The sequence below is a fragment of the Leucoraja erinacea genome, chromosome 14 (assembly GCF_028641065.1).
Source record: "Leucoraja erinacea ecotype New England chromosome 14, Leri_hhj_1, whole genome shotgun sequence".
In the NCBI taxonomy this organism is placed as follows: Eukaryota; Metazoa; Chordata; class Chondrichthyes; order Rajiformes; family Rajidae; genus Leucoraja; species Leucoraja erinaceus.
The window spans coordinates 24293608-24305632 of record NC_073390.1 but is presented as its reverse complement, the minus strand read 5'-3'; the positions used below and the strand labels follow the sequence as shown (position 1 = coordinate 24305632).

General features: G+C 46.2%; 1 protein-coding gene across 7 annotated transcripts in view; it reads right to left on the bottom strand.

The window, feature by feature from the left end:
- LOC129703416 (phospholipase D1-like) overlaps positions 1–12025 on the bottom strand; it is a 91167-nt gene that overhangs the window by 51347 nt on the left and 27795 nt on the right. For all 7 annotated transcript variants that reach the window (XM_055645825.1, XM_055645823.1, XM_055645824.1 and 4 more), the window contains 3 exons: positions 3223–3414; positions 2209–2342; positions 1347–1492 (listed from right to left, as the gene is read on the bottom strand). In XM_055645825.1, coding sequence (XP_055501800.1) covers positions 1347–1492; positions 2209–2342; positions 3223–3379 — 437 coding nt within the window. In that variant the 5' untranslated portion in view covers positions 3380–3414. The remainder of the gene's footprint in view (positions 1–1346; positions 1493–2208; positions 2343–3222; positions 3415–12025) is intronic.

Below are 12025 nucleotides of genomic sequence, written 5' to 3'. Positions count from 1 at the left end.
CGGCTTTACATCACCTCTTTGCTTCCTCATTTCATTTCTCCCCCCTATCTGACACCCTTTTGTCTGCTTTCCACCCCCAGGCTTAGTCATGTACTTCACCCATCTACCCATCACCCCTCTCACCTGTATCCACCTATCAATTCTCCCTCATTCTCCATCAGTCAGAAGAAGGGTCCCGACCCGAAACGTTACCTGTTCATTCCCACCACAGACACTGCCTGACCCACTGAGATCCTACAGCACTTTGTTTTGCTTAGGATACCAGCGTTTGCAGTTTGTTGTGTCTCTGCCCAGTTTGTCACCATACCTCTAACAACCCAATCCCCCTCCTTCCCCACATCTCCCCTTTCCCCACTCCTAGACTCCCACCTATTGCCCCCTCGCTTCCTCCTACAATCCTTCCTCTGGCTTCACAATTTGCATCTCTTCAAAGCGTCTGTCTTGCACCTTCTGGTTTTATCTCTGGCCTTTGTCCAAATCACCTGCCTATCAACCCCCCACATCTATTACCTGCCACGCCTTGTTCTGCCCCTCCGTTCTCCCAGCTTTAACCCCCCCCCCCACAATCAGTGTGAAGAAAGGTTCCGACCCAAAACACCATCTATCCATGTTCTCCAGGGATGCTGCCTGACCCACTGAGTTACTCCAGCATTTTGTGTCTTTTTTTCTCGTAAACAGTCATCTACAGTTCCTTGTCTCTACGTTTAGTGATTTTTGAAGTTAGAGACTCAAGGAACTGCAGATGCTGTTTTACAAAGTGCTGGAGTAACTTCACTGAATAAGGGTCCCGACCCAACGTCACCTATCCACGTTCTTCAGTGATGCCGACTAATCCACTGAGTTATTCCAGCACTTTGTGTCTACTTTTGCAAACCAACACCTGCAGTTTTTTGTGCCTCTAACAAAAAAAAATGCTTAAACGTAGAAACAAGGAACTGCAAATGCTAGTTTACAAAAAAGGACACAAAGTGCTGGCGTTACTTCAGTCTGAAGAAGGGACCTGACCCAAAACATCACCTATCCATGATCTCCAGAGGTGCTGCCTGACTCGCATAGTTACTCTGACACTTTGTGTCCTTTTTTGTAAACCAGCATCTGTTGTTCTTTGTTTCTGCATCAGTTACCAGACCCTGCTCCCGTTTAGTGCGTCCAAAATCTCCGTCCTTGCTATTTCCCACAGCAGCCACATTCTCTCCAACTCACTCAGTTAGCAAGGAGAAGGGAATTATAGAGGAGGGGAGGTAGCGGGGGCAGGGGCCTCTGCTCTGATCCTGCTCCGGGTTTTGTTTTTACCCCCACCTGTTGGGATAAGGGGACAGATGCCGGCTCTCCGGGTTTTACTTTACCTTCGAGTGGGGATCGGAAGGCGGAGCAGAGCTTTATAGCGTAGAAGTTCTCGGTGTAGTTCCTGAAAGTGTTTGAATTTCCTCTTAACCCTCCAGTTGAACTCCCCGTGTGTCAGTTCAATAGTGTAAATGTTGGGACTTGGCACCTGCACAGAAATGAGAGCATTAGTTGGAAGGTCCAGCTACATTCCAAAATCCCCCAGGAATAGGAATGGGGGGTGGTCGTAGGAGGTGGGAGAGCATGACGCTCCCTCAGTACAGCTCCTCCCACAGTGAACACTGCCTCAGTACAGCCCCTCCCATAGTGTGGTGATCCCTCAGTACAGCCCCTCCCACTGTGCGGCATTTCCTCAGTACTGCCCCTCCTAGTGTGGCACTCCCTCAGTCCTGACCCTCTATAAGATCACACCTCAGCCTCCTGCGTTCCAAGGAATAAAGTCCCAGCCTCTTAGCTCAGGCCATCCAATCCTGGCAACATTGTTGTAATTCTTTGCACTCTTTCAGCATATGGTATCTTTCCTGTAACAGGCTAACCCAAATCAACACAATACTTCATGTACAGCCTCACTAATGACAAGTCTGAAGAAGGGTCTAAACCCGAAAATGCAACCTATCCATGTTCTCCAGAGATGCTGTCTTACCCGCTGAGTTACTCCAGCAATTTGTGTCTATCTTTGGTATGCACCAGCACCAGCATCTGCAGTTCCTTCCTATACATTGTTATTAACCAGTCTGAAGAAGGGGTCTTGACCCAAAACGTCATCTATCCATGTTCTCCAGAGATGCTGCCTAACTTGCTGAGTTACTCCAGCACTTTGTGTTGTGATTCTTTTCCCCAACTCCCTTTGCTCCATTCCCTCACCTTCCTCGTGGATGTGAAACGTTCGACATCCACCACATGGGCTATGATGGGGGCACCGGTGATGTAGATCTGGATGTCCGCCTCCTTGAAGCCTTTGGTCATGTAGACAGCTGAGAATGGGATCTGGGCACCATCTGAAGCACACGAAACAATGGCTTTAACACAACGCGGTCCAGTCCTCTCCGGCCAAGGTCACCTGTAGCCTACCCTCTGCTCAGGAATGTAGAAACAGGGAACTGCAGGTGGTGGTTTACAAAAGAAAACACAAAATGCTGGAGTAACTCAGCTGGTCGGGCAGAATATCTGGAGAACATGGAGTGGCGGCGTTTCGAGTCAGGACCCTTCTTCAGATCTCCTTCCACGACCCTTCAGAAGGATCTCGACCCAAAACATTACCGATCCATGTTCTCCAGACCCGCTGAGTTACTCCAGCTCTTTGCGTCTTGAAAGGATACTGAAACAAGATTCAATAGGAGTCTTCAAAACGGAACTGGGGAAATTCACAAAGTCATGGAGTGAGAACCAGGAAGTAAAACCAATTATAGACCATAACAAAGGGCCAGTGTTAGAACTCTAGGGGCTAGTGGAATTATGGGATATGGGGCGAAGGCAGGCACGGGTTATTGATTGGGGACGATCAGCCACGATCACAATGAATGGCGGTGCTGGGTCAAGGGGCCAAATGGCCTACTCCTGCACCTATTTCTATGTATCTATGTAACTGATTGGAGCTAAGGGTCAGAATAAAAGGACCTGCCTTTAGGAGGAATCTGTTTATTTACAGGGTGGTAATTCTGTGGAATTTCTTGTCAGAGATGACGGTCATTGGGTATTTTTAAAGCGGAGATTGACAGATTCAAGATAAGGAAGGGCGTTGATGGTTATGGACAGGAGAATGGGGTTGAGAGGGAAAGATAGATCAGCCATGATTGAATGGCAGAGTAGACTCAATGGATTTAATGGGGCTCCTATGACTCATGAGCGATGACTGCCTGGAAGTGGAAGGTTGCTTACCAGGTGCCCTTGTCCCGATGGTGGTGTCAATGTCCGTCTCATCTCCCTCCAGATAGAGCTCGTTGGTGTCCAACTTCTCCATCACTTGGCTGAGGTCCTGGGCTACACCCTTCAGTGGCGATGGTCGGTGGAAGGACTCCTGCTGTCGCTGGGACATGGCGAACACTAGCACCCAGGCTCCCGCCTGCCAGCCTGTGAATGAAGGAGAATGGTCAATACCTCTGGCAACCAACACAACGGTGGCCAAAGAAGGCGTGTCCACGTCACGGTCCCTGTCAGGTTTTACACCTGCGAATCCTTCTACACTACACTAATGCCCCTGTCCCACTTAGGAAACCTGAACGGAAACCTCTGGAGACTTTGCGCCCCACCCAAGGTTTCCATGCGGTTCCCGGTAAGACCTTCCACTACCTGCAACCTCCGGCAACCACCTTCAACTAGCATCGCAACCGGCTTCGACTAAAAAATGACCAATTTTTAAAACGGCAACCTATTTTTAGTCGCGTCCGGTCCGGTTTTTAATTTTTTGAAATAATCGCCAGAACATAGAAGAAGCGGAAACCACTTTCGACCATTAGCGAGACTGACAAAAACCTCCGGGAACCTCCGGCAACTGCACAGAAACCTTGGGTGGGGCGCAAAGTCTCCAGACGTTTCCGTTCAGGTTTCCTAAGTGGGACAGGGGCATAACTAACCAACTGTAACATGAAAGTGTACAACCCGGCCCAAGATGTTGGCAAGCTACAATGCCGCAAGCAAGGGTCCTTTTTAGGACCAGCACTGATAGTCATCTCAGCCAACATTGAATAGGTATGTTGCAAAACGTACCTGAAGCGTCGCTGAAAATCTGTCCCAGCCCGTGTGCGCGATTTTGGCGCCGTTTAGAGGGGGGCGGGTTTAAAACGCGATTTTCCCTAGGCTGTTCAAATCGAGTTTTTTCAGCCTAGTTAATTATTAACGAATAATCGCTGGAAGATTCCCTCGCTTGAGCTATTGTTAGTTTTAAGGGCTTTATTTAATTGTTATAGTAGATTAAACATTAACCAGCGCGTTCACAGGATCCCAGTAGAAAGCTGATTTAAATGGACTTTAATTTACAGCAATTGAACACTAAATTCCTTCCATTTGGCCTATAAATTAATGTAAATGAGATATAAAAGTCATGTTTTATTGTGAATTATTTGTGAATATTATTTGGACACTTAGGCTATTTAAAAATGTTAATCATTTATTAAGAAATGGATAGATGTTTAGATCTAGTAATTGAAGTTTGGAATTAGCTACAATTAGGTAACTAACTAATTATATGCTTTAATTTCAGATCATCCAAGTAAGATTATTTTATATTTGTTTCAGAATGCTTCAATCTATGATAACTGAAAATTTCATTCAGTTCTCTTAATTTTAAGAAGGTTATGGGCTTTTGACTGTCCACGATCACAGCTTTTTTGTTATGTCCATAGAAAATCAATCGGGAACAAGATGCTAATTTCCGAGTATGAAAATGGCCATAACTTTTTAAATACTTGAGATATGAAAGTGAATTAGGTGTCAAATTAAACTTATTTTTATTGTTTATCTGATGGGATAAATTGCAGACTTGATTTTTAAAATCTCAAAATTTTGTAACATTGCTACATTGAAGGCCTTTCAGCAACCGAGCAACATCTCCTGGCTGATGCCTGCTCAAGAAATGAATGTATACTTTGTGTACAGGAAACACATCGAGGAGTTGCAAGTACCTGCCCCCCCCCCCCCCCCCCCCCCCCCCCCCAACACAACAAGGTCCCTGGGACTTCATATCAGAGAGGTCTCTAGTCTAATATTTCATCCAAATCCAAAGCCTTCTGCAACCAACACAACAGGGCCCTGGGATCACTTATATCAGAGAGAGGACCCCAGTCTAATATATCATCTAACCACAAACAGGAGGCTTGGACAGGTACATGGACAGGAAAGGTTTAGAGGGACCCGCTGAACACCTTCGCTCAGTCCATCTTGGTCTAGGTAGTCTCCCAGTTGCCAAACATTTGTCTTCCCCTTCCCATTCCCATACTGACCTCTTTATCCTGGGCCACCTCCACTGTCAGAGCAACGCCAAATGCAAATTAGAGGAACAGACATCCATGCATTTTGTTTCTGATCATTACTCCAGTCAGAGAAAGCATGTGAGCAGCTCCCAAGCTCATCGGAATGCAAATAATGTGATGACATGTCACTCTCCGCTTTAAATGATGGTCACCATTGGCAAGGTGTAGCCCCAATGACATTCCCAACACCTGCCCGTCAAAGATAAAACCTGCCCGCTGGAGCGGCAGTCCAGTTGCTGCCTGACAGCGCCAGAGAGCCGGGTTCAATCCTGACTATGGATGTTGTCTGTACAGAGTTTGCACATTCTACCCATGATTGCGTGGATTTTTTCCAGGTGCTTCGGTTTCCTACCACACTCCAAACACGTGTTGGTTTGTAGACTGATTGATTTGGTAAAATTGTAAATTGTCCCCAGTGTGTGGAGGATAGAGCGGGTGTATGGGGTGATCGCTGGTCAGTGCGGACTTGGTGGACCAAAGGGCTGTTTCCGTGCTGTATCTCTAAACTCAACAAGACTAAACCAAACAGAGATCGAGTAATTCTCTGTGTCTGGTAGTACTGCCTACGTTCTAGTTCCTTGTCTCCCTGTGTTTCTCTTCCAGGTTTCTAGCATATGCAATATTTTGCTTTTGTTCCCTTACTGCCATCAACAGCATCTTTATTGAAAGATGCATGGAAACAGGCCCCTCCATCCCAGAGTCTTACACACTGGGGAGCTATTTACTGAGACCAACCTACAAACCCGCACGTCTTTGGGAAACGGGAGCACCCGGAGGAAACCCACGCAGTCACAGGGAGAATGTGCAAACTCCATACAAACAGGTACCCGAGGTCAGGATTGAATCCATGACTCCAGCGCTGTGAGGCAGAGGCTCTACCCACTAGTTGGGCCATAAACATTTATGTGTTTGCAAGAGGTTAATCTGTTGCAATGAGTTTGGCCGGGTGCCTCGTAATGACTGATAAATCACTGGTACCTGCGTGTACCATTCACCTGGGCTGGAGCTGATAACACAGGCTTCCATCAGTTGCAAACCAATGCATAATATTGGAATTATAATCACACCTATTTCTCAGCAAAAAAAACCCCACAGGTCTCAAAGAGTCGGTTTAGTTTAGCTTTAGGTTCATTATTGTCACGTGTACAGTGATAGAGTCAGAGTCATAAACCGTGGAAACAGAACTTGCTCACATCTACCAACACGTCCCATCTGCCAGTGCTTGGTTCATATCCTTTAAACCTGTCCTATCTCTGTACCCGTCTGAATGTTTCTTAGACGTTGCGATAGTACCTGCCTCAGCGACCTCCTCCGGCGGCTCGTTCCATACACCCACCACACTTTGTGTGAAAACGCTACCCCTCAGGTTCCTATTAAGTCTTTCCCCCTTCACCTTAAACCTCTGTCCTCTGGTTCACGACCTTTGTTACTCATGCTATCCAATCAGATCAGATACAGGTCCACCACAGATTTTTCAGCATCACGGTCTGGCACCTCCTTAAATCCGGACACATTTACGAGAGTTCACAAAATCCATCCTCTCATATGTAATCTCTAGTGTAACAGCTGCCATAAGTTCCTCCCTTCCATTTATTTCCTCCTTTTGGGCTTGTATTCAGTGCTCTCCACCATGCAGACAGATGCAAACTTTCTCTGTCATTTCCTTATTTCCTATTACTAATTCCCCCGTCTCAGCTCTCCGGGGCCTATGTAACTTTTACAAACCTCTTCCTCTTCTTGCTGAAGCTTCTGTCAGCCTGTGTCCCATCTCTCCCATTCTCTGCACTCTAACTTTTTAATACTCCTCCTTCATTGGTCTTTAATCAGCTCTAAGTAAGGACACAAAGTACTGGAGTAACTCGGATGGTCAGGCAGCATCTCGGGCGGTCAGTTGACACAGCGGTAGTTGCTGCCTTACAGCGCCAGAGACCAGGACTCGATCCTGACTACGAGTTTGTAGGTTCTCCCAATCAACCCTGGGTTTTCTCTGGGTGCTCCGGTTTCCTCCCACACTACAAAGCCACACAGGTTTGCAGGTTAATTGGCTTCAGTAACATTGTCCCTAGTTTGTCGTTAGGTCATAAATGATAGTAGAATTAGGCCATTTGGTTTACTCTGCTTTTCAATCAAGGCTGACCCATCTTTCCCTCCGAACCCCATTCTCTTGCCTTCTCCAAATAACATCTGACACCTGAACTAAACAAGAATCTATCTATCTCCGCCTTAAAAGTATCCACTGACTTGGTCTCCACAGCCTTCTGTGCGAAAGAATTCCACAGATTCACCACCCTCTGACTAAAGAAATTTCTCCTCATCTCCCTCCAAAAAGAACATCCTTTAATTTTGAGGCTGTGCCCTCTGGACCAAGGCACTCCCACTAGTGGAAACATCCTCTCCACATCCACTCCATCCAAGCCTTTCACTATTGTGTATGTTTCATAGATAATAGTAAATAGGTGCAGGAATAAGCCCCCCTCATTCTTCTAAACTGAGTCTGTGTGCAGGATAATGATAGCGTACGGGGTTATGGATGGTCGGCACAGACCTGGTGGGCTGAAGGGCCTGTTTCCACTCTATCTCTAAACTAAACTAAAATCTCTGGCGAATATGGATGATGTTTGGGGTCGGGACCCTTCTTCAGACTCTGAGCTGCAGCTGTTCATTGATCCTTTAATAGATATTTGACTTGCAGACAAGCCTCAGCTGTGCGAGGGGGGTGGGGGATACAAGCTCTGGAATTCTCTCCCTAAATCCTTCTCGTTCTCCATCTACACCTCTTGTCCTGATATTTCCAGCTGGATTCATTCCTGCTTATTCCATAACACAGGGAAAATACAGCACAGAAGCAGGTATGAAGAGCATCACCTATCCATGTTCTCCAGACCCGCTGAGTTACTCCAGCACTTTTTTTCCAGCAAGAGTCAGTCTTTTGTCCACAATGGCAGTGCCGAATATGATGCCATGCTAAACTAATCTCCTCTGCCTGCACATGATCCATATCACTCCATTCCCTGCATATCTAAAAGATTCTTAAATTCCACTATCGTATCTGCTTCCACCACCACCCCTGGCAGCACGTTTCAGGCCCCCACAACTCTGTGTAAAAAAACTTTCCCTACACATCTCCTTTAAACTTTGCCCCTCTTTTGTTAATGCTATGCCCACTAGTCTTTGACATTTCCATCCTGGCCAAAGGTCGGGTGTCATGGTACACCTGTCATTGAAAGTAGGAATGCAGGTGCAACAGGCAGTGAAGAAAGCAAATGGCATGTTAGCATTCATAGCAAAGTATTTGAGTATAAGAGCAGGGAGGTTCTACTGCAGTTGTACAGGGTCTTGGTGAGACTATACCTGGAGTATTGCGTACAGTTTTGGTCTCCTAATCTGAGGAAAGACATTCTTGCCATAGAGGGAGTGCAGAGAAGGTTCACCAGACTGATTCCTGGGAATGGTAGGACTTTCATATGAAGAAAGACTGGATAGACTCGGCTTGTACACGCTAGAATTTAGAAGATTGAGGGGGGATCTTATAGAAACTTACAAAATTCTTAAGGGGTTGGACAGGCTAGATGCAGGAAGATTATTCCCGATGTTGGGGAAGTACAGAACTAGGGGTCACCCAATCTGTAGAAATGGAGGGATCTCCATAATACACAGCAAGCCCTAATATTGCTTCTGTGAACCAAAACTCAATAATTACAGTTGATGGATATCTGAAGTAAAGATAGAAAGATCTGGGCACACGCCTCGTGCCAAGTAGCAGTCAGTCTGAAGAAATATCTCCTGTCCATTTACCACCATAGATGCTGCCTGACCTGATGAGTTCCTCCAGCACTTTGTGTTTAGTTCAGCATGGAAACAGGAACTCCAATTCCGCACCGACCATCGATCACCCGTTCACACTAGTTTTATGTAATCCCACTTTCTCATCCACTCCCTACACACTAGGGTGCAATTTACTATAGCCAACTATACTACAAACCCGCAAGTCTTTGAGATGTTGGAGGAAACCAGAGCATCTGGAGGAAACCCACGTGATCACAGGGAGAATGTGCAAACTCCACACAGACAGCACCCAAGGTCAGTTTTTGCTGAAGATTCCAGCATCTGCAGTGGAACATGGAAAGGTGAAGTTTCAGGTCAGGACCCTTCTTCAGAATATGTAATTTATAATGTCACAATATTTTAATAATTCAAACGAAATAATTTAATTGAATGTCATATATGATAATCATTTATAAATGAATAAATAATATTCATTTATGTCTGAAGAAGGGTCCCGACCCAAAATGTCACCTATCGATGTTCTCCAGAGATGCTGCCTGACTTAAGTTACTCCAGCACTGTGTCTTCCTTTGGTAACCAGCACCTGCAATTTCTTCTTATTATACACTATTGGACTTTATCTTGCACTAAACCTTAATCCCTTTACCCTGTATCTGTACATGTGGGCGGCTTGATTGTAATCATGTATAGTCTTTCCGCTGACTGGTTAGCACGCAACAAAAAAGTATGTCTCTGTGCCTCGGTACACATGACGCTAAACTAAACTAAACATTCCCTTGGAACAACTGCAATAAAACTGCCAGGACATAATTTTGCTCGGGAGCGATCTGGCATTTAGTGATGGGCTATATGGATTCTGTGGAAGTACAAATCTTCCTGTGGTCAGAACAGGTCGGAATTATCATTCAGAATCCAGATAAGTAAGTAACTAAGTAAGTAAAGTATCCTTTATTGGCATTTTTGCCTTGGGCAACGAAATTTGCCTTAGGCAACAAAAAGCTCATCACTGTACCTCGATACGTGTGACAATAAACTAAACTACACAAAAGTAAACTGTCATTGTTAGATGTGTTCAAGAAGGAACTGCAGATGCTGGAAAATCGAAGGTACACAAAAATGCTGGAGAAACTAAGCGGGTGCAGCAGCATCTATGGAGCGAAGGAGATAGGTAACGTTTCGGGCCGAAACGTTACCTATCTCCTTCGCTCCATAGATGCTGCTGCACCCACTGAGTTTCTCCAGCATTTTTGTGTACCTGTCATTGTTAGATGCCCGACTCTCGTTGCCCTGTCCATGTGGCAGGAGTAGGAAGTTGGAACCGTGACAGAAGGAATGTTTCTTGGGATCTTGAGCTCCAAATCCTGTGGGGCTCCAGGCCCTGCTTCCCAATCCTTGCTCCTGTTGCTTTACTACTTGTAGGAGAATCGGGCATCGATCACACCACACCTCAGATACACTATACAGCTCCACAACCAGAACAGTTGATGTATTCAACAAGTCCAATTGTGCCACAGTTTACCAGCAGCTTGCAGACTATCCTCACCAATTGATTCTTTAGTTTAGTTTAGAGATACAGTGGAAACAAGCCATTCGAACCGCCTAGTCCGGGCCGACCAGCAAACATCCCGCGCACTAACACTATCTTGCACACTAGGGACAATTTACAATTTACAATTTACCAAAGCCAATTAACCTGCCTCGGCAAGGCCAGCAGCATAATCAAGGACGGGTCGCACCCCTCTTCTCCCCTCTCCCATCGGGCAAAAGGTATAGAAAGGCCGAGGCCATGTGATCATTGATCACCCATTCATATTAGTTTCCCCACTTTCTCATCCACTCCCTACACACTAGGAGCAATTTACAGAGGGCCAATTAACCTACAAACCCACACGTCTTTGAGATGTGGGAGTAAACCAGGGCACCCGGAGGAAACCCACACAGTTACAGGGAGAACTCCACACACACACACACACAGAGACAGCACACGAGGTCAGGATGGAACCCGGGTCTCTGGCACTGTGAGGCAGCAGCTCTACCACCTGCACCACTGACTCCCTCCTCTCTCTGACCCATGTTATGATACTGGGGGGAGAGCTGCACAGGGAGGCAATCGGTCCATCGTCTGAGCTCAGGAACCCTCCTATCAGCCCAGCGCACGATTCCATCACACTATCCCACAACACCAGCGACAGTTCAAAGAACATAGAACGGTACAGCACTAGAACAGGTCCTTCGACCCACAATGTCTGTGCCAAACATGATGCCCAAGTTAAACGAATCTACTCTGCCTGCACTTGCTCCATGTCCCTCCATTCCCTGCACTTCCATGTGCCTATCCAAACATCTATTAATGATCTGGATGAGGGAATTGAAGGCAATATCTCCAAGTTTGCGGATGACACTAAGCTGGGGGGCAGTGTTAGCTGTGAGGAGGATGCTAGGAGACTGCAGGGTGACTTGGATAGGCTGGGGGAGTGGGCCAATGTTTGGCAGATGCAGTATAATGTGGATAAATGTGAGGTTATCAGGCAAAAACACGGAAAGCAGACTATTATCTAAATGGTGGCCGATTGGGAAAGGGGCATGCACGAGACCTGGGTGTCATCACACCAGTCATTGAAGGTAGGCATGCCCAGGCAGTAAAGAAAGCGAATGGTATGTTAGCTTTCATTGCAAAAGATTTGAGTATAGGAGCAAGAGGTTCTACTGCAGTTGTACAGGGTCTTGGTGAGACCACACCTGGAGTATTGCGTACAGTTTTGGTCTCCAAATCTGAGGAAGGACATTCTTGCCATAGAGGGAGTGCAGAGAAGGTTCAGCAGACTGATTCCTGGGATGTCAGGACTGTCTTATGAAGAAAACTGGATAGACTTGGTTTATACTCTCTAGAATTTAGAAGATTGAGAGGGGACAAACTTACAAAATTC